At 39.6% G+C, this 19,955-nt stretch overlaps 2 protein-coding genes across 2 annotated transcripts in view; both read left to right on the forward strand.

The window, feature by feature from the left end:
- The first annotated feature begins 4,013 nt into the window (after positions 1-4,013).
- LOC145447123 (uncharacterized) overlaps positions 4,014-19,955 on the forward strand; it is a 36,457-nt gene continuing 20,515 nt past the window's right edge. Inside the window, exon 1 of the mRNA XM_080325545.1 lies at positions 4,014-4,123. Coding sequence (XP_080181671.1) covers positions 4,078-4,123 — 46 coding nt within the window. The 5' untranslated portion in view covers positions 4,014-4,077. The remainder of the gene's footprint in view (positions 4,124-19,955) is intronic.
- LOC145447073 (sterile alpha motif domain-containing protein 3-like) lies at positions 7,898-16,700 on the forward strand. The gene is made up of 10 exons (XM_080325500.1): positions 7,898-9,280; positions 10,141-10,221; positions 11,777-11,857; positions 11,913-12,159; positions 12,227-12,329; positions 12,398-12,568; positions 12,627-12,842; positions 12,900-13,056; positions 13,396-13,475; positions 15,520-16,700. The coding sequence occupies exons 1-10, from the start codon at positions 8,980-8,982 to the stop codon at positions 15,784-15,786; spliced, it is 1,704 nt and encodes a 567-aa protein (XP_080181626.1). The 5' UTR covers positions 7,898-8,979; the 3' UTR covers positions 15,787-16,700.

Raw genomic sequence — 19,955 nt, forward strand, 5'->3', positions numbered from 1 at the left:
CGCGAAAGGAGAGGTAAGGCACAGATGGGCCAAGCCTCACCTGTGATAGCGCAACTCATTGTAAATAGTTTAGAATTTACAATCACAAATATTAATCAAAAGTAATTGTCATGCTGATACCGAAAATCTAAATATTGATCGACGTGACCGACACCTACATTTTACGGCGGCGCTAGAAAGCTATCACTTAGCAATAATAAGGAACATGGTTATCTATGACGTTGTCTTTAATTTCAATTTGTAATTGTGAATATCACTTCGATGGCAGTTTACTTCTTGGCGTATATCACGAAGACAATGTGTTTCTGAAAACTGCATTGTCCTATAAGCGTCGCCATGTCTGCTATCCTCTTTGATCAATCAAGGTATGATGCAATCCAAGATTTCGAGACGCGCGTTGGCGGGTAGATCAAATTAGCGAGTGGTGTTATTAGTCGCCGGCGCGACAGCAACTTAAATTTGGGGATTTTGAAAAGGGGGTACGAGCCTCTAACCCAGCATATCCCACTGTCTTGACCTCTCAAATACATGTTTATGCTGCCACGAGAATAATTATCCTGGCAGCCATGAAAATTTACGAACAAGTTGATGAAATATTGATAAATTAAGTACAAAATTGAACATTTGTCAAGGAGCCATATCTTATACCCAAAAGAGCCATAGGTTCCCGACCACTGCTATACGGTATAGCAAGATTTGGTTTCAAACCCATGTCCGGTGCTCCAAATAATCATGCGAATTCTTCAGAAAATTTGTTGACCGGTTTATATTTACCAATCACAAGTCAGAAAGGATGTGGCAGATGACAACCTGACTGGATTCTCGCCAACTTCTGCATTAACAATAAAATCGAGGATTTTGTCATAATTTCATACTCGTGCGATTAGTAATATTTTATACTCCGAAAAAGTATCGAAAATGCATCGCGATCTTGATAATTTTTTGAAAAGTAAAGGGGACTCGGACTGTTTAGCTTGCATAATTGAAAACTACCGATACCCTGACGGCACAACGGGTTCATCTACTCAGCAGAGCCTGGTATGAAAACACTGCTGATGAAGATATAGCCTAGTTATTGCACCATAAGCCGTGACTTATGGCCTGGAATCATGGAATTTGCATGTTCTAGTGTGGATAGCACACAAGCCAGGCTACAACCATTCGTGGTCAAATGAGCACATAGGAAGGAATGAAATGAGGTTTTTAACTATTTGTGGTATTCATGGTGTTGTCGACTACTATGGTAATTTACACCAGACTGATATTCTTCAGTTTTCGGCTTATAGTAAGACTAAAAGACTTCTAGGCTTTTCGTAGGACACCGCTTACGCGGATAAGATGGCGAGGTGGCCTATATAAACCTCCAACACGTAGGTAATGAAATTCTGAAGCCGACCTCGGTCGGACTCGAAACCGCAACCCATTGGCGTTGCAGCCGCGGTTTATACCACTGCTCTATCTCGCCACTGAAATGAGCCTACAGCCGCAACAACGAAATCATACTGCATGAACGAAAACGAAATTTTTCGCTTTCGCTAACATCCATTACACATGAGACAAGATTAGGCAATATATGCAATCAAATCTCGCAGCAATTTTTCGGTTTCCTTCACAGCGGATAAAGAAAACGCCCAGGGCTATCGCGCTGCGTTGCGTTGTGTCGCTTTGCGCGATGAAGTTTCATCGAAGAAAATGGCGGAAACCTTTCATCAACGTTTTATTAGGAGACCGCAACAAATAATGCAAAACCGCAGTTCATTTTCGGTGCTTCAAGACAATGCAGCCTGGTCATTTCATCGGTCGGGTATAAAATACCGTTCATTACCCAATATATCTCATGCTTCAAACACGAAGTGAAACAGTTATCGCAAACGATAAAACGAACAGGTCTACTCACATCACTTTATTCAGAAAGTTTGAAGCAGGAGCCTGAACGTGGTACGTATGGGTAGTTGTCAGCAGTGTGTTTGATTGAATCTAAGGCACTGATAGCCCATTTGCAGGTTATCGAGGATATTGATAGAAGGACGAGGATCGATCCACAATGAATCGGTTCCGTGACTTGAACAGGTTCGATTTTTCACGCCCGATCGCCTTCACAGCCCGGTCACTATCATCCTATTCATATTGATTTCTCATTTGCCCTACATAATTTTCGATCTCTAGTTATAAAGATATTGCCGCGCGAACTTTACCGGTAATATTGTTGTTTTAGGTTTGCCGGATGTTTTGTGACTGTATTTTCATTAACACTTGTACACTAGATCGATTGTTATGATCCCGTATCTGCCGACTTATAGCACGGGGCACTTCTATGCTTTTTATGACACCGCTTACGCGGATGGGATAGCCATACTGGTAATGCAGCGGAACGTGTTTGACGTATAAAACGGGGTAATAGTGCAGCTGAGCAGTGTGAGTTTTTAGTTTAAAATCGACTCTTTATCATTCTTGATGTCTCATGATTCGATTCTGGTTTTCCGAATAAAATCAGGTCCTTCACTTCAAATATAATCGAATCAGATAATTATTTATCGATGGGAGTCAACATGAATTGTCAAATTGAAGATACCTACTCATTTTCTGGTTGGACAAATTGAGTTTGATTGGCGGATGCCAATAGCCTGATTTGCGTGAGCCGATGGAGTACCGTACCTATAAAGATCGCTTACATTATTACGCTTAAAACTTGAAGCGATGCAAGCAATCATAATTTAAATACTAGGGCCACTCATTCAATACAACGGTGTTTATAAAATATGATTCTCACATTTTGTTTCGGTTATTTAATAAATTATAGTGTTTCGAATCGATTCGGGCGCGGGTATTGAGGTTCGATTGTAATCCGTTGTGATTTGATTCTGCCCGTCACCAGTTACAAAAAGAGTTGTTTACTACAATCTCTGTCTTCAACATTTGAAACCTGATTTTGGTTCTGAAATCGCGTTGAAACTTCAACTGTTGCCGACTTATAAATTTGTTTGAAACTGATTTTACAGGCTACGAGAAGTAACTGCGTAACAAGGCTGTGGCGTAGGTATAAGTTATTCGTTGATATACGGACATCAGACCACAACTCATGCAAACTATATTGTGCTCAACTCAAGCCAGTCCAAAAGCAAACGCTGGATTGTCAGACCTCATCCCAGACGAAAAGCGTAGAAATAAGTAAAATTGATTTAGCAGGCGCTTGGTAATGATGAAATTAAAGGAAACGAACACCAATTGCCCAGCGTGGCGAGTGGCGCGTATATAGTTGTATGTACCGCTGCCATGCCAATGGCTTGCGGACGTGAATGCGACCGAGGTCGACTCCAGGTTTCCTTCTCGAGTGTCGAAGATTTACCTTAGGCCCCTTATCATCAAATACCCGCATAAGCAGCAGTATCTTACAGGAGCCTAGCAGGAACGTAGACCTATAAGGATATCGCCGTGGTGTAAAATTACCATTGGTCAAGTTCAAATACCACCGACTATAAGAACTGATCGCTTAAGTCGCGAGGCTTACGATGCAAAAGTGACCTCTTCCACAGGATAAAATTGCATGTTCTTTTCAATTCTCTACTAGTTGCTGACAAGGTTCCTGCCGAAAATATTCGGGTTCATTTCAATATAAACATGCCATTCAATTGTATCTTGAAGTTCTGTACCCCCAGGCAGCTCTTCTGATAACAAAATAACGGAGTGCAAATTCGTGATTAATTGCGTCGGCTTTAACAAACCTCATTGTATGGCAGACTATCACATCCCCATATTTAGCCAGCTATGTCGGCATTTACTGCAACCTATGCATCTTGCACGTATCATAGGCTAAAACCAGTATTTGGTGAACCAATATCACAAAACTTTCGTGAGATAGGATAAATGTGATCAATTAAGAACGTATACGTTGCAGATTCCACGTACTGGTGACTGTCTTCGGAATAATCTTCCATGGTACGTGCTGCAAAATATTATATACAAATACATCCTCAATTAATCACTCAATATTAACATATCTATAATACAGATGGCGACGGATGCGTGGACCAACACTCGTGGTGTCGAGCGAATAGGAATTTCTGCCATTTGGATACCATGAGCAGAGATTGCCCTTTAACATGTGGTTCTTGCCTTCCTGCAGGTACGGTAATAAGCTTTTAATATCCAATTTTTGAAGAAAAGGCTATAGTTGCAAATCGGGGATGAATAACTTGAAACCAACGTGTGGGCATTAGGGCTCTTCAAAAAGGACTTTTTTCTCACATCGTACTGGCTACTTGATAAAATTGTTAGGTTACCTAATTTATGCATGCACACCAAATTCTGTTCAATTCCAGCCAGTAGCCGCTTTGCTACAGGAGAAGAAAGTTTCTATTTATTATATAAAAAATAAAAATAAAAAAATTTGAAAATTTTCTGTTCACCCCATCAAAGTGTCAGGCTGTCTATAGAGACGATGCTCACCAAATTTGGTTCGATTCCAACCAGTGGAAGCGGAGTTATTGCCGTCGAAAAATTTGGATTACGAACAAAATAGTATTTACGGTGGCCGATTCTTTAATTATTTATTATAGTAACGTCCACCGTAACTACTATTTTATTCAAATACAAATTTTTTGGGATTCCAAATTTTCATTGGTTCGCCCATTATATCGAGTCGGTATCAGTCTTCGGATGAAATACCGGTTTCCGCCACTTGAGTTGAAAGAATGTCGGCAATTTGTGTGACGGTTGTAGCTGTAGAAAGTCAGATAATTAAACTTTTCTACTGCTGTACTGGGTATAATGATCTGATTCTTAGCGCAGGGATCACCAACGCGTTGCGCGCGGGCAATGTTCCCTCTAATTTTTGACGAGTGTGCGTACCCACACCAACTCACTGCGCAGACCCTTGGACAACAGTGCGTAACGGCTAAAAAAAGAAGGTCATCACTTCGGATTTGTGTGCGCATCTTAGATTTTCTGTGCGCAGAGACCATGTCAGCACTGCGCACACTGTAAAAAATAAAGGTGGGTTTTTGGGTGGAGTAGGGGTGTAAATGACATTTACACCCTTACGTACAGGTGTAACGTCAGATCCACCTACTTTAGAGGGTGGATGTCATTATCCACCTATTCAAATAGGAGTAAATGTATTTCCACCTTATGTTTCACCTCAAAACATCACCATGCACGTGATGACGGTGAGGGGATTTCTAATCGGTAAGTCCAGATCCAAAACCATTACAAAAACATCTTAAATTCGAATCCCATCCAAATCTTGCAAAATTTCACAAATTCCTATTCATACTTGTTAGGTGTCATATTATGAAATTTTAAACGAAATAAATATGTATTGTCTGTGCGTTGAGACGTGCAAGTTATCCATGAAATGTAACGCTGAACGTCAATAGTGGTTGCGTTATGTCTTATGCATACACATATAAATATAACGTAATGTTTACTTGTGTCGTAAATATGTGGGTATGACGTTACTGAACCAGCGTATTGCTTTAAAAACTATAATTACTATAAAACTATAATTGCGGTATAAAATATACCAACTCGATAACTTTTCGTGCACAACATTCATTGGCACCGCGTTTTCCATATTTTAGTAAACCATAAGTACATTATTAACTGATCTGAATAAAGTTTGTCGCCATCGGCGACACGAAATTTCAATCTCTCAGAAAATCAGTAAATCCAATCCAAATCATAATCCATTAAGAAAGAAACTCCAATCATAATCCAAACCAAATCCGACAAAATTGTAACAAATCCGGTTTTTCAAATCGTAATTCTAATCACGCTAATCTCTGGTCAATAATATATATATTTATATTTGACATTAGTTGTATATATACAATTTGTGCAGTGATGGGCAGTAAATACCATTGTAAAAAAGTATCGCGATCATAATTATTGGGTATTGCTGTTACGTCATACTGATTCACTTTGGTGAGCAATGAGTGGCGGACTGCATGCTGGCTTTTGATTATTTGTCGAGTTACTAAAAAGTTCAGCAGCGTAAAAATGTGAATGCTAGTGTTGTTACGTCATACTGATTCATTTTGGTGAGAAATGATTGGCGGAGTGTTGGATTCTGATTGGTTCTTCAATTACTAAAAAGTTCGTCTGCGAAAAAATGTCAATGCTGGCGCTGGATTTTGGATTGACCTGGATTCGGTTGGACTGGCTTTGACTTTGAATTATGGATTGGCTATGTCCTGTTGGGGGGTGCGTTATAATGGCGTTTTCCAGTCGCGCCTACTTGTTAAGCCATTTGCGAGGATCTCATCGTTCCTGCCGGACGTACTGCTGCAGAATGGGATCCTGCAATGCCATGCGCACGACATACACCAGCTATAGAGTGCATTTATACCGACAACATGCCACTGTGCAGACCAGCGTACCTGCCATTGCACTGGTGAACAACAACGATTTACTGAGCGGATTTTACGATGAGCTTCATCCTAGTGAGCAGTCGGATGAGGCAGGAACTCTCAGTGCATCAACAGCAAGTTCTGTTAATTTCAGTGATGCGTGCTTGAAGTTGAATTTGTGCATGCTGGAGAAATTCTCGCTTCCTAGATCTGTTTCACGTAATATTATGCTAATGTTTATTAATCTTTTCGAGGATTTCAAAGATATCTCCCAAACCGAATTAGGACAAGTGGTTGATCAGTCGCAGAGTGAATACATATTCAGGAAGTCGCTGCTTACTCTGGGCTTGATTGAGCCAATTGAGAAGTTTCCCTCTGAGCAACGGAATCTAAGCTATCAATATATTCCGATATTGCGTGTTCTTGAGCAATATATTTCACACAAGGACGTAACAGACAGTATGGACAGAAGCTTCTCCAACAGCTCTAATGGCTTACTAAACAATTTTTGTGATGGGACTCTATTCTTTGATCATCCTTTTTTCAAAGCTGATCGCAGCCTATTACGTATTCATCTTTATGTTGATGATCTCGAATTATGCAATCCTCTCGGAGGTTCCAGAGTAATGCATAAGTTAACCTGTTTCTATTTTGTTCTGGGTAATGTCGAGATGAAATATCTCTCAAGCCTTCGCAATATTCATCCTGTTATTATTGCTAAAAGTGCGGTTGTGAAGAAGGTTGGTTATGCAGCGATACTTGATCCTCTATACCAAGATCTGAAAATATTGGAGACCTATGGCATCAGTGTGACCTTACATAATGGTCAAACAAACCAGTTCAGGGGCGGCTTAGTTACGATCAGTGCCGATAATTTGGCTAGTCATGACCTAGCTGGTTTCCGCAGAAGCTTCAGCAGTGGACGTATCTGTAGATTTTGCATGTGCCACTACCATGACTTGACTCGTAAGTTTTCTGAGGATATGTTTCAAATCCGAAATTCAGCTGATCATGAATGTCATGTTCGAGATGTTGGTAATGATCCATCGCTAGAAAGTGTGTATGGTGTTCGAATGGGGAGTCCTTTATCTGGACTCCAGTCTTTCAATGTCATAGATGGATTGCCTTCGGATATTATGCATGATTTCCTTGAAGGAGTGGCCCCGGGTATCCTTCAATATATCATTGACGGTCTGATTCTTGATACTATGACCAAATCGGATTTTATTGATTTAGTGCAAAGTTTCCCTTATGGCCGTTACGAAAAGCGAAATAAGCCTCATTATAAAGGAAATGTCTCATCATTGACTGCGACACAGACATGGTGCTTGTTTAATCACTTTGGCTTTATAGTAGGCACTTATGTGACTGATGGAGATGATACATGGGAACTTTATTTGATGCTATCTCGAATCTCTGACATAATATTTGCAAAACATTTGTCAACCAACATGGTAAATGAACTGGATGTTTTGGTGGTTGATTTTTACAAGAAAGTTCTTGAATGCGCACCTCATGTTGTGAAGCCAAAATTCCATTTTATGTTACACTATGCCTCAATGATTAAAAAGTGCGGACCGATCTCTCACCTTTGGAGTATGAGATTTGAGAGCTATCACCAAATTGTCAAAAAAATCAGTCGAAACTCTGGAAATTTCAAAAATATTTCCTTTACAGTGGCAAGTCGCTTACAGCAAAGGAAGTGCTGGGAAATGACCTCCGCGAATTGCTTATGCGATAGTCCACCGAATATTAACATTGAGAATATTTTGGCCTCAACAATACCAGATTGTTATGCTGGCTTACTTGGGTTCCAAAGTTTTCCAGAGGGAATGAAAATAGGGAGTGCTAAATTGTATGACGATGGTTGCGAACGGTACCAATGCAATGGAACATATGTTGTCAGTGAGAAAGATGATTGTCCGATTTTTTGTAAAGTTGAGTACATTTTGTTAATTCGTAATCAATGGAAAATGTTGGGGAAATTACTCGAGTCATCATTTTATCGCCATATGCATTGCTACTCTGTATTTGAAACGGGTTTGTTCCATGCATTTTCTCCGAACGAATTGATATACAATAGACCTTTCGATGTATATTCAATCGGTGAGTCCAGATTTATAAGACTCCATCATTGTGTATGTTTTTCCGATGCCAGTAATTTCTGAATAGCTTTTAATCAACTTGTTTCTTCAATCCAGATAACAATACGATGAGATTGTTAGTCAAGATATTAGATCATGATAGAACTATTTCTGTTGCTGGTGCTTCGGAGATAAAAAGTGCAGTTTATGAGGTATTTGAAGAAACGGAGGTAAGATCAAATTAACTATAAACCGATTTGCACTGGCGAGGTAAACCGGCGGATGGTAGATCCCTTTGGTGAGAAATGATTGGCGGGCTGTTGGATTTTGATTTGTTGTTGAATTACTGAAAAGTTCGGCTGCGAAAAATATTTGACCGCCAGTGTTGTTACGTCATACTGATTCACTTTGGTGAGAAATGATTGGCGGACTGTCGGATTCTGATTGGTTATTGAATTACTGAAAAGTTCGGCTGTGAAAAAAAATGTGAATGCTGGATTTTGTGTAGACGCTGGATCGGCTCGCCATATGCATACTTCTGTACCGGCATGTATTTCCGATGCCAGTTATTTCTAAAGATCTTCTTATCAACTTGTTCCTTCAATCCAGATAACAATATGATGAGATTGCTAGTTAAGATATTAGATCACGATAGAATTATTTCTGTTGCTGATACTTCAAAGATAGAAAGTGCGGTTCATCAAGTATTTAAAGATGTATTGCACGGTAGTGATTGTAAAATCAAGTGCTACGACAGAGCATTTGGTCAATATGTTGATCTCAAATATGCCAAGGTCGGTGACAACGACATCCTCAAGGTTAGCGTTCCAATACGCGGAAGCAATGAAGGTAAGACCAAATTTACCATTACCAACTGGTATACCGGCAGGTTTTCCTAAGATTTTACTTAACTTTTCAAAACTTGAAAACATTACCTTAATGGATGCGAAACCAACAAGTGAAGTATCGTTACTATCGTCGGCCGCGTCAAACTGCGGCTTTCTGTGAAACTTTCTACAGTACTTAAATTGTATCCATCGCATAATTTGAGCAAAGAGGTCACTGATGTCTTGTTCGAGAGATGTTATCATTGTTGCTGTTCACAGCATGTAGTTATTCGCATTAGGTATATGTGATGGACTACAGTATATAAAGACGTAATCCAAAACATGTACAATTTTGCAACAAGTTTTTCTCGTGTTCTCGATTACCTTATATCAACGCGTGGTTTAAATTTAGCCACCTCGCTTCGTGGCGTTGGTTGTGCGTTGTCGAACGGCATTACTCGAGAGCATAGTACTGTGTTTCGCATCCCATTTAGGTCATGTTTTGAAATTTTGTGGAAAAACCCGCTTGTGCCTGTTTATTTAGACTTGCATTAAGTAGTATTTACGGTGGTAAATTCCTGATTATTTTATGTAATTATAAGTTAAATTCGTTGTGCATCATTCTTTCACACAATCAATAATTATCATGTGGTAACCGGAAATATCTGAAGAAGTTGTATATATTTTCAATAAATGAAATGAATAGTAAGCTTTTTTCTACATAGCAATCCGACTTACAAGTGTCAAAATTTGTGTGAAGTATTTTTTAGGTAACCTAGCAATTTTATCAAGTAGCCAGTAAAATTTTTTAAAAAGTCATTTTTGAAACCCCTGGGTCTTGCGATCTGCTTTCACGTTTCAGTCATTTGATTTCTTTATTAGATGAAGGGAAGACATCAACTACTGATGGCTGCGAAGGCGAACCTGCATCCTGTAGCACCACTGTGATCAAGTCTATTCAAGGTGTTCTGAAGGAGTGTGCAAATATGACTTTTTAAAAATTTTAGTGGCCACTTGATAGAATTGTTAGGTTACCTAATTGAAGGCTGCTGGTTCAATTTAATCCAATAGCCGCATTGCTAGGAGAGACGAAAGTTATTCATCATTTAAAAAGAAATTTCAAAATTTTATTCATATTCCATGAAATTGAGATTGACATGTCTATAGAAAGAATGATCACCGAATATGGTCCAATTCCAACTAGTGGAAGCGGAGTTATTTTATAATTGAGAAATTTAGATTTGAAAAAAATATTTTTTACCCTGGCATATTCCGAAGTATTTACCAATATAGTTCTTAGTCAAATTCGTTAGGTATCCCAACAATTGTAGCAAGTACAATTTGACAGAAAAAGTCCTTTTTGAACACCCTTGTGTCCTACGATGATCATTCACGTTTGATTCATTTGATTTCTTTATTAGATGAAGGGAAGACATCAACTGCTGATGGCTGTGAAGGTGAACCTCCATTCTGTAGCAAAGCTGCGATCAAGTCTAGTCAAGGTGGGGTGTTCTGAAGGAGTGTGCAAATATGACTTTTTATTTAAAAATTTTAGTCGCTACTTTATAGAATTGTTAGGTTACCAAATTGAAGGCTGCTGGTTCAATTTAATCCAAAAGCCGCATTGCTAGGAGAGACGAAAGTTATTCATCATTTGAAAAGAAATTTCAAAATTTTATTCATATTCCATGAAATTGAGATTGACATGTCTATAGAAAGAATGATCACCGAATATGGTCCAATTCCAACTAGTGGAAGCGGAGTTATTTTATAATTGAGAAATTTAGATTTGAAAAAAATATTTTTTACCCTGGCATATTCCGAAGTATTTACCAATATAGTTCTTAGTCAAATTCGTTAGGTATCCCAACAATTGTAGCAAGTACAATTTGACAGAAAAAGTCCTTTTTGAACACCCTTGTGTCCTACGATGATCATTCACGTTTGATTCATTTGATTTCTTTATTAGATGAAGGGAAGACATCAACTGCTGATGGCTGTGAAGGTGAACCTCCATTCTGTAGCAAAGCTGCGATCAAGTCTAGTCAAGGTGGGGTGTTCTGAAGGAGTGTGCAAATATGACTTTTTATTTAAAAATTTTAGTCGCTACTTTATAGAATTGTTAGGTTACCTAATTTAAGGCTGCTGGTTCAATTTAATCCAAAAGCCGCATTGCTAGGAGAGACGAAAGTTATTCATCACTTGAAAAGAAATTTCAAATTTTTATCCATAATCTATGAAATTGACATTGACATGTCTATAGAAACAATGATCACCGAATAATGGTCCGATTCCAACTAGTGGAAGCGGAGTTATGTTATAATTGAGAAATTTAGATTTGAATAAAATATTTTTTACCCTGGCATATTCCGAAGTTTTTACCAATATAGTTCTCAGTCAAATTGGTTAGGTAACACAACAATTGTAGCAAGTACAATTTGACAGAAAAAGTCCTTTTTGAACACCCTTGTGTCCTGCGATGATCATTCACGTTTCAGTCATTTGATTTCTTTATTAGATGAAGGGAAGACATCAACTGCTGATGGCTGCGAAGGTGAACCTCCATCCTGTAGCAGCACTGTGATCGAGTATAGTCAAGGTAGGGTGTTCTGCGATCAGCATTTACGTTTGAGTTATTTGATTCATGTATTAAGATGACGGGAAGAGAATAACAGCTGCCTGCTTGGATGGTGAATTTCGATCTTGCAGCACCTCTCCAATCAGGTCAAGCCGGAGTAGGTTTGAAATGAAGTGGCCAGGCACAAAATACGCATTTACTTTGCCTAAAAACGTCGAGCAAGAGCTGGAATTGTATCGAGGGAAGAATGTCACTTCCATCCCTGGAAAACTTAGAAGGGACATTGTGGGTTTCCTCTTCAATGACTCGCGTAAATTTACTGGGTATACGCGAAACATTTCATGGACAAAAACTCGTTTAACTCATATACTATTCTTTCATTTTTCACAGCTGGTATCCAGACAGGAAACAATATCACACTGCTCTGACATATCTGGTAACCAAGTACCCCATTTTGGAAGACAGAATTTCATTTCCTGGAAAACCGTCCTATGTAAGTTGTTAGTGTGTGGACATTCGACTTATTTGTGCTACCAATACTCTCAACATAATGCATTCCAGGGATCTTGGAGTGGTCCGCTGATCACAAAATTCAAAGAATGGCGTAGAAACAAAAAAGATCCAATCGTGATGGAAAAAAAAAAGATATTCGGTAACAAAAAAAGACAAAACAAGGACAATGACGATGCAATTACCGCACGGTGCAAAGTTCCTCGCATCCAATCCCCTGACGTAATTTTATCATTTGAAGTTCCTTTTTAAAGCTTACTTCAGTTTGACTGCTTTGCAGAAAGCTGATCCGCCTAGATATGCTCGAGAGGATGAGACGAGCATAGCTGCTCATCAAAGTACAATTAGGTCACAATACCATAAGAGAAATCCTGATACTTCGATGATAATCGACCGAATGAAGCGAACCTTCAGGAGACGCAGAGAAGATATAATCAATGGCATGACAACCAGAGATGTCTTGGAGCAATATCCCCTTCTTGTGGAGGCACGTTGGGTAAGATCTTGAATCCTCATCTTACATCGATAGTATCAATAGCTAAAATCTTTCCAGATCCTCGAAGAATTGAAAATACTCTGTCATACTGCTGGTTGCATTGAAGACCTTTGTAGAGTTGATCTACCAAGAATAATCGCAGGAAAAGTGTCCAGCTCGGCTCAATGCTTGACAAAATTAGGGAATGTTCCAGATTACATCAGAAAGCTGATGCGTAAGTTGTTTCCATACTACCATTTCTATATTTCATTCAGTGAAAAACGCCAAATATTTGATAAGTGCCGTTCGTCCTATGGCATCTCTTGGAAAGGGAAGCTAAAATCAACTCAAGTACGAGTAGAAGTAGTCCTTTTGAAAACGTCCTTAAATTGCTTGGAGTATAAGTAGCGACGCAGTACAAAGTTTCAACACATAAAAACTATGGCGGAATGGAAGTAGAGGAATATTTCCAGACATAGCACTTCATCAATTACTACCTCTGATAGCCACCCTTTAATGTTATCGGATATGTTTTCAATGATCAACTTATGACCTAACATTGAATATTTTTCAGACTCTCAAAAGCTGGACTGGATGGTTGGCATGCCTACCATTTTTGGTGACAGCTATTCACATTTCTTGATAGTTGATCAGGTAATATTTTTATCGATGTTAACTAGCACTTATATGATTTTAGCCTACATGACAAACAAGCGCTGTACGAGATTTGAGTTCAATAGCATCTGAATCAGTGTTGGGATCAAGTCACTACCTTCGAGTCACGAGTCATTTCGAGTCATGGCACATTTTGACTCGAGTCAAGTCAAGTCAATTGATTTTCGAAGGTGACTCGAGTCAAGTCAAGTCACTCGATTTTTGGAGGTGACTCGAGTCAAGTCGAGTCAAGTCAAGTCAAGTCACGAGTCAAGTCACAATTCAAGTCAAGTTGCCTTTTCAAAGTATAAGGCATGGCTCACATATAGGCCTACGTAGAACTGTTAAACTACGTAAGTAGCCTTATTGCAGAGCCTCGATCAGTTTATAGTTATACCAGCAGCCAAATTAGAGAATATAGAATAGAAAAACGAATTGATAAGATGCAATACATTACCGATTTACAAATTGATATGATACAATTCGAGGCTGCGCCAATGGTTGAGGACTATATAAACTATATTCAAATTCAATTTCGATAAAACCAGAGATTCGGTTATAAGCAGGAGTGTCAAAATCGACTTGTGTCGCAGGCCCAAATAAAACCTTCAGATCGCTTGCGGGCCGGACAAGTCAAATGATTCCAAAATGTCACCGTAAACGCGATTCCCCTATTTTTCACGAAAGTATTTGATTATCTAGCAATTCTAGCGTATATATACAACATAGTAGACTATATTATACATAATTTTACGGATGATGAGGGTTCTATTCCAGCAACACCGCAAACAACAGAATTGGCAAAAATACGATGATTGGCCGATTGAATGGTCGGCGTTGGTCGCTCTAACTGCGGTATAAACTGCGTGGCATATTTCCATGCTCCCTTTGTTTTAGTCATTTAGTCAAGCGTTGTGAGAAAAACAACTATAAATGTGGACGTTGTAATTATAATCTGCATTAGCGGTATCGCACAAGCATTTCGCTTCCGTTGGCAATTACTAATAAGGGCCATTTTTCCATAAAACGATGCAGGCTACTCAGTGTGCAGTCTGTGCAGCATGCACTCTTTTGTTCATTGCGGATTGATATTGTGTGACCTTCTAACATTGATCTTGTACGACATCTGCTGTCTTGAGGCATTATTTAATCAAAGTATTTCTTACCATCAAATCTTGATACTTGTTATAAATATGTTGGGTAATACAACTGTTTTTCAATCTACTCGTAATTGCTTCGCGGGCCGTATGAAATCGTCTGGTGGGCCGTATGTTTGACACCCCTGGGTTAGGGTAAGAACAGCAGCGTTTCGCGAACAATCCGACCACATGCAAGATACAGTGATTTTTATCGACACCGATTACTTGATGACTTGAAATTGACTCGTGAAGTTTGCTCCGAGTCACGAGTCAATCCACATTTCTGATACGCCGAGTCAAGTCAAGTCAAGTCATTTTAGCAAAGTGACTCGAGTCAAGTCAAGTCATACGAAAAAGGTGACTCGTGTCTGACTCGAGTCAAGTCATGACTCGAGTCCTCCCAACACTGATCTGAATGGAGTGTCAACTGTAATGATGCAACTCGAGATGGTCACGAAGACTTATTGCTAGGCTATTGTTATCAGGTTCAACTTATGTTCGTTACGCCGCCAACTACAAGCTACGAGACCCCCTTGGCTTGGGACCATGATGCATCATGGCCTCCCTTCGAATGTTAGCTCGAAGTTATTAGGTAAATTATCGTGCTACCCCCATCTATCTTGTGCAAATATAAACTGTGGACTAGTGAGAACCAGCAACAAAATAACCTACTGAAACTATTATCATACGTAAAATCATTTTCACAAACATGGTGGTAGTGACTGTAGGAATGACGCGGAACGCTTCTGACGATACCTTTTTCTATGCACAAAAATTGAGAAAAAGAATTTTCTTGAACATATGATACCCAGCCTCGTCCTTTCTATCTCGCACCTCGCCTTCAAATTATTTTTGAATAGTGGATTTATGATTCGAGTCATGACAATGTGTGATTTTTCTCCCAGGCGCCCAAGTCTGCATATCCGACCATCTCCTTCGACACGGCCAAGGAAGAGTGGGCGGTCTGTTTCGATGGCCAAGAAGTAACTTGTTGCAATGGATTCCACGAGGCACTTGCAGTGCTACTGGGTGTTCACTGGGTCTTCAACATCGAGTTTGCGTCTCAGCTCAAAAACTCATTGACATTTATGTCTATTTTCCTCGCGAGATTGCCGGGCGCCAAGTGCAACAGTTTAACTGTCCGCACCAAACTTTCTCTAATCAGTGACTAATAAAGATACTATTTGGCAATCGGTGACTCTAATCCAAATCCATCAAAAAATATCCTCAAATCATAATATAATTCTATCCGTCACTGGTCAGTGTAGTGAAATTTTCCTCTCAACAACGTGATCTAAGCTATCAATAGATTCTGATATTGCGTGTTCTCGAGCAATATGGCAAGAAGCTTCCAACAGCTCCAACGACTTACTAAACAATTTGTTGTGATTGAACTCTATTCATTGATCCGGTTTTCCCAAACCCTACTCCATGTGAATGTCTGATCGATACACAACTACCGTTGTCACGCTTTGCTTTCTTGAAGAAATTGACTGCCCATATGCAGTTTATACTCAGTTTCTGCGCTCTCGAATCGAGTTAAATTAGCTTTGCATCGTTTATGATGACAAATCAACAATTTCGTAGGATTGACAGAAATTTTTTGATAATATAATTTAAATTGGCTCTCCTGCGGCTTATTCTAGGATTGAATGAAATTTGGTGTGCAGCGTTTTAATGGTAACCTGGTAATTTGATCACTGAATGGCTATAACTCCGCAAAAAAAATCCTTTTTGACGTCTCTAATACTGACCAGGAATCTGAAAGCAACATACCTTCTTATCGCAAATTACATGGAGTTGCATTTAAATCTCTCTCTCAAAATTTGGCATCGTTCTGAACAATTGCAACCACTTTGGCATTGCTTTTATAGATTGCTGATCAGTATCAGGGTCGTTAAAAATAATCTTTTTTCTTGATTCCTTCAAGTATAGTGAAGACGGAGTTGCGTATCTGTCCTAAGGCTCGTTATCTTTAGTAAAGTGGGTCACTGATAAAAGAAAGTTTGGCTTTCCGCTTTTTTTATCCGTACAGTTTAGTCATTTGGACTATTAACACGCAAATAAAGTTGGCAGCTAAAGTGAATCAATGATTTATGCCAATATTCGATGAGGATTTGTGAGGTAAGGTGTATGAGAATCTGTATGGAGGGCTCGAGGTTATCAGGTTAGTATTTGGATGGCCTCCAGATAGGGGAAACGTGGAAGAGATTCCACCTTTGCAGGAGGATACAAAAATCACCCTAAAAGGGTGGAACATATTCCACCCTAAAAAGGAGGAATATTGCTCCACCTCACAAAGGTGGAACCGGGCCACCCTTTTAGGGTGATTTTTGTATCCTCCTTTAAAGGTGGGCCCAGTTTTTACAGTGCATATGCGCACGTGCGCAGCTTCAATAGAACATTGCCCGCGGGCCCCCTGTAGCCCGCGAGGACTAGATGGGTAGCCCGCGAGCCTGTTCCAAAAATCGATCGAATAGCAGCACTTATCACTGAGCTTTTATAATATATGGCCTATATAGATTGATTTAGCTATTATTGTTTAAATCACACTAACATGTAACTTATTACGAATGACAATGAATACATAAGCCTATAGACACTTGAATTGATGATATCAAATATCCTCAATTACAATTAGTAATATACCAGTATATAATCGAATCACAAGATATCGAAGAATGAGGATACGGCGCAGTACTTATACAGCCGTATGACGGAAGGCCATCCACGGTTTTCTTCAAATGGCGGGGGGCTCCGGTATGGTAGCTCGACGTCCGGGACAATGCCAAAGGAGTAAACAACATTACTATTCAGTAGCAGATAGCTGAGAAGCACTTTCTCAATATATTTCAATACTTGCATACCCATTACGTAGACCAGGGGTCGGCAACCTTTTGGTAGTCACGGGCCAAATTCCGAGTGTACAACTTTTTCGTGGGCCGGAATTTTTCCTAATACTATATTTTATGCTCACTTCGATACATCATCCTACATTGCTGCAATCTCAATCATACCAATAACAAAACACATTTATTTACACTTCAACAATGCAGAATAAATGTGACAATTGACGCAGCTTCCTTTGTGAAAGGTTTTCAACTTTTGGTAACAATTCAGATAGCAAGAATCAAACCATATTTTAAATGTGCGTCCGGAATAGTGATCTTAGTTTGCTCTTCGTGAATTTCATTGTTGATCACTATTGTCAACATGCGTACGTGCTACCAAAAATCGATGCAATTTCTTTTGCATTGTTGGTCAAGCTGGGATAAAGACCAATTTCAAGAATGTAGGCTACTCTTTGTAAACTCATGCAGCGATATGCTCTTTGTATGAAATTTGTCATTCAATTCAACTGCATCGCATTTCAAAACGGCCCATTTGAAATTTTCAGGCAATGGTATTGGCGTTCACATTAAACGGAGTACTGAATAGTCGGAATTTATTTTGTAGAGAAGGAATTTAGGAAAAGCGGGTGAATATTCAGTAATTAAATTTCGTATCACAGTTACAAATGTAGTGTTGGTACTAGGTTTTCTCTCATCCAGTATAGGAACGTGAGCATAATTTGTTTGTATTGTTGCCATTCCCGGGGTCGCAGATTTGTTTCGAATGCGCCTCAACATCTCATGTATTCAGCTGTTTTCCCCCGAAGCTGCAAATCCAATTTGTTCAGATGTGACGTTAAATGTACAAAGAAAGCAAGATTACATAACCATTTTCGATTACAAGATTATGAGTCGGCAATACTTGTATTTGTGCTCTGATGAGGTGTGACAATAAAGGTGTCCTTCCTCTGCTTGTTGGAATCAATCAATCAATCAATCGTTGGGTTATACTTTTCATCGGAACAAGTCACACACAATGTGCAATGCGATAAGACACAATGCGATGTCATGAGCAGATAGGATGATGTCGAACGACACGCAGTTGCGATCCTATTATTCTAACATCCATCTCGGCCTAGAGTGCCCGATGTCACAGTTCTTTTCGATGTTGATATTTTTGAAGCCGCGGCCCTTTCTACTAGTTCTTTCCGTTCCTAGGTAGTGCTTTCTTTCTTCCCTCGGGTCTTTTTCTGGGCTTTTGTGTCGCCGTAAGAACGGCGTAAGAACGGCGACGGCGGGGGAAGAGGAGCCCAGATAAACCTCCGACTGGAATCGAACAGGGCCGCCAGATTGGTAGACGCTTATCGTCACCACTATAGGCTATGTCCCCCGCCAAAAACGCTTGGATTATCTCAGACGCAATGACAAAATCTCAAAGTTGCAATGTTTAATTATAGATTAACTAGCCTCCGTAGGTTAGTTATTTATAGTTAAATTCATCAGAAGGCAATGTGCGCTAAGACAACAAACCTGAATAGTGTTTTGGTCACAATGATGAAAACTGTTTATATGATTTGGTACGCCAGATAATATTAGAAGCAGGGCTGTAACAGCACTTCACCAGCCCCCCCCCAAAGCGTTGGTCTTGGGGCCCCCATAGGGTGATAAACCTAACTTCTGCGGGGCTTCGCTCGGCGCGAAGAAATTTCTATAATTCATGACTGAATCGGTCAATATGATCGGGAATTGCATATATATTGCTATGAATTTTTACCCTCTCTCTGCTCACGTAATCTGATTTACCGGTAGAGCTGAGTGAGGTGTGTTTGAAAAGGTAGGAACCCTCAATACTAGCTAAACATCTCCGGGTGTATACCCGTCGATAGGAACGAAACAGCACTTCCTCAGGCCCCCCAAAAAACTTGAGTCATGGGCTTCCATTAGGTGATAAACCGTCCCCCATCACGTTGCTCACTTTTACCACGAAGTTATAGTGGTACCGTTTCGTGCTGAGCAAGCGCTATGCGCGAAAATCTTCGATAATTCATGATAAATCGGTCGGGAATTGCATATATATTGCTATAAATTTCTTGTCCTCTCTACTCATATTTGCCGGTATAGCTTAGTGAGGTGTCTGCGAAACTGTAGAGCCCGTAAATAATAATTAAACATATTCGGGCGGGCGTACACGTCTGTATGACTTCGTTACATAATGTTATTTCGTGACCTCCTGTCTGCTACATCAAAAAATATAGAATCGCCCAAACGTACTAAACTAAAAGTACACACGATTTCAAATTGGTATTCTTCATTGTCATATAATTTTTCTCTGCGTGATGGTATCTGTCTTGTAAGGTTCAGGTTGCCAAGACATTCGGCGCCAGGCATTCAGGCGCCTATGGACAATTAAACCTATGTGTAATTTGTATATATAACGACGTTTTCGGTCAGTATAAGGGCAGTCCCTTTCGGCCGAAGTTTTCTCGCTGCCGATCGTTCTGGCACACTTC

This window comes from Botryllus schlosseri, chromosome 1 (genome assembly GCF_051294905.1).
Source record: "Botryllus schlosseri isolate E-star chromosome 1, Bs_hap1, whole genome shotgun sequence".
Classification (NCBI taxonomy): Eukaryota; Metazoa; Chordata; class Ascidiacea; order Stolidobranchia; family Styelidae; genus Botryllus; species Botryllus schlosseri.

What these genes read in the sequence shown, in the direction of transcription:
- LOC145447073 (XM_080325500.1), top strand. Translation starts at nt 8,980, where the DNA reads ATGTATTTCCGATGCCAGTTATTTCTAAAGATCTTCTTATCAACTTGT. An exon ending in TGTGATCAAGTCTATTCAAG is followed by an intron (nt 10,222 to 11,776) that starts GTGTTCTGAAGG and finishes TTTCTTTATTAG; the next exon opens with ATGAAGGGAAGACATCAACT. An exon ending in TTCTTGTGGAGGCACGTTGG is followed by an intron (nt 12,843 to 12,899) that starts GTAAGATCTTGA and finishes AAATCTTTCCAG; the next exon opens with ATCCTCGAAGAATTGAAAAT.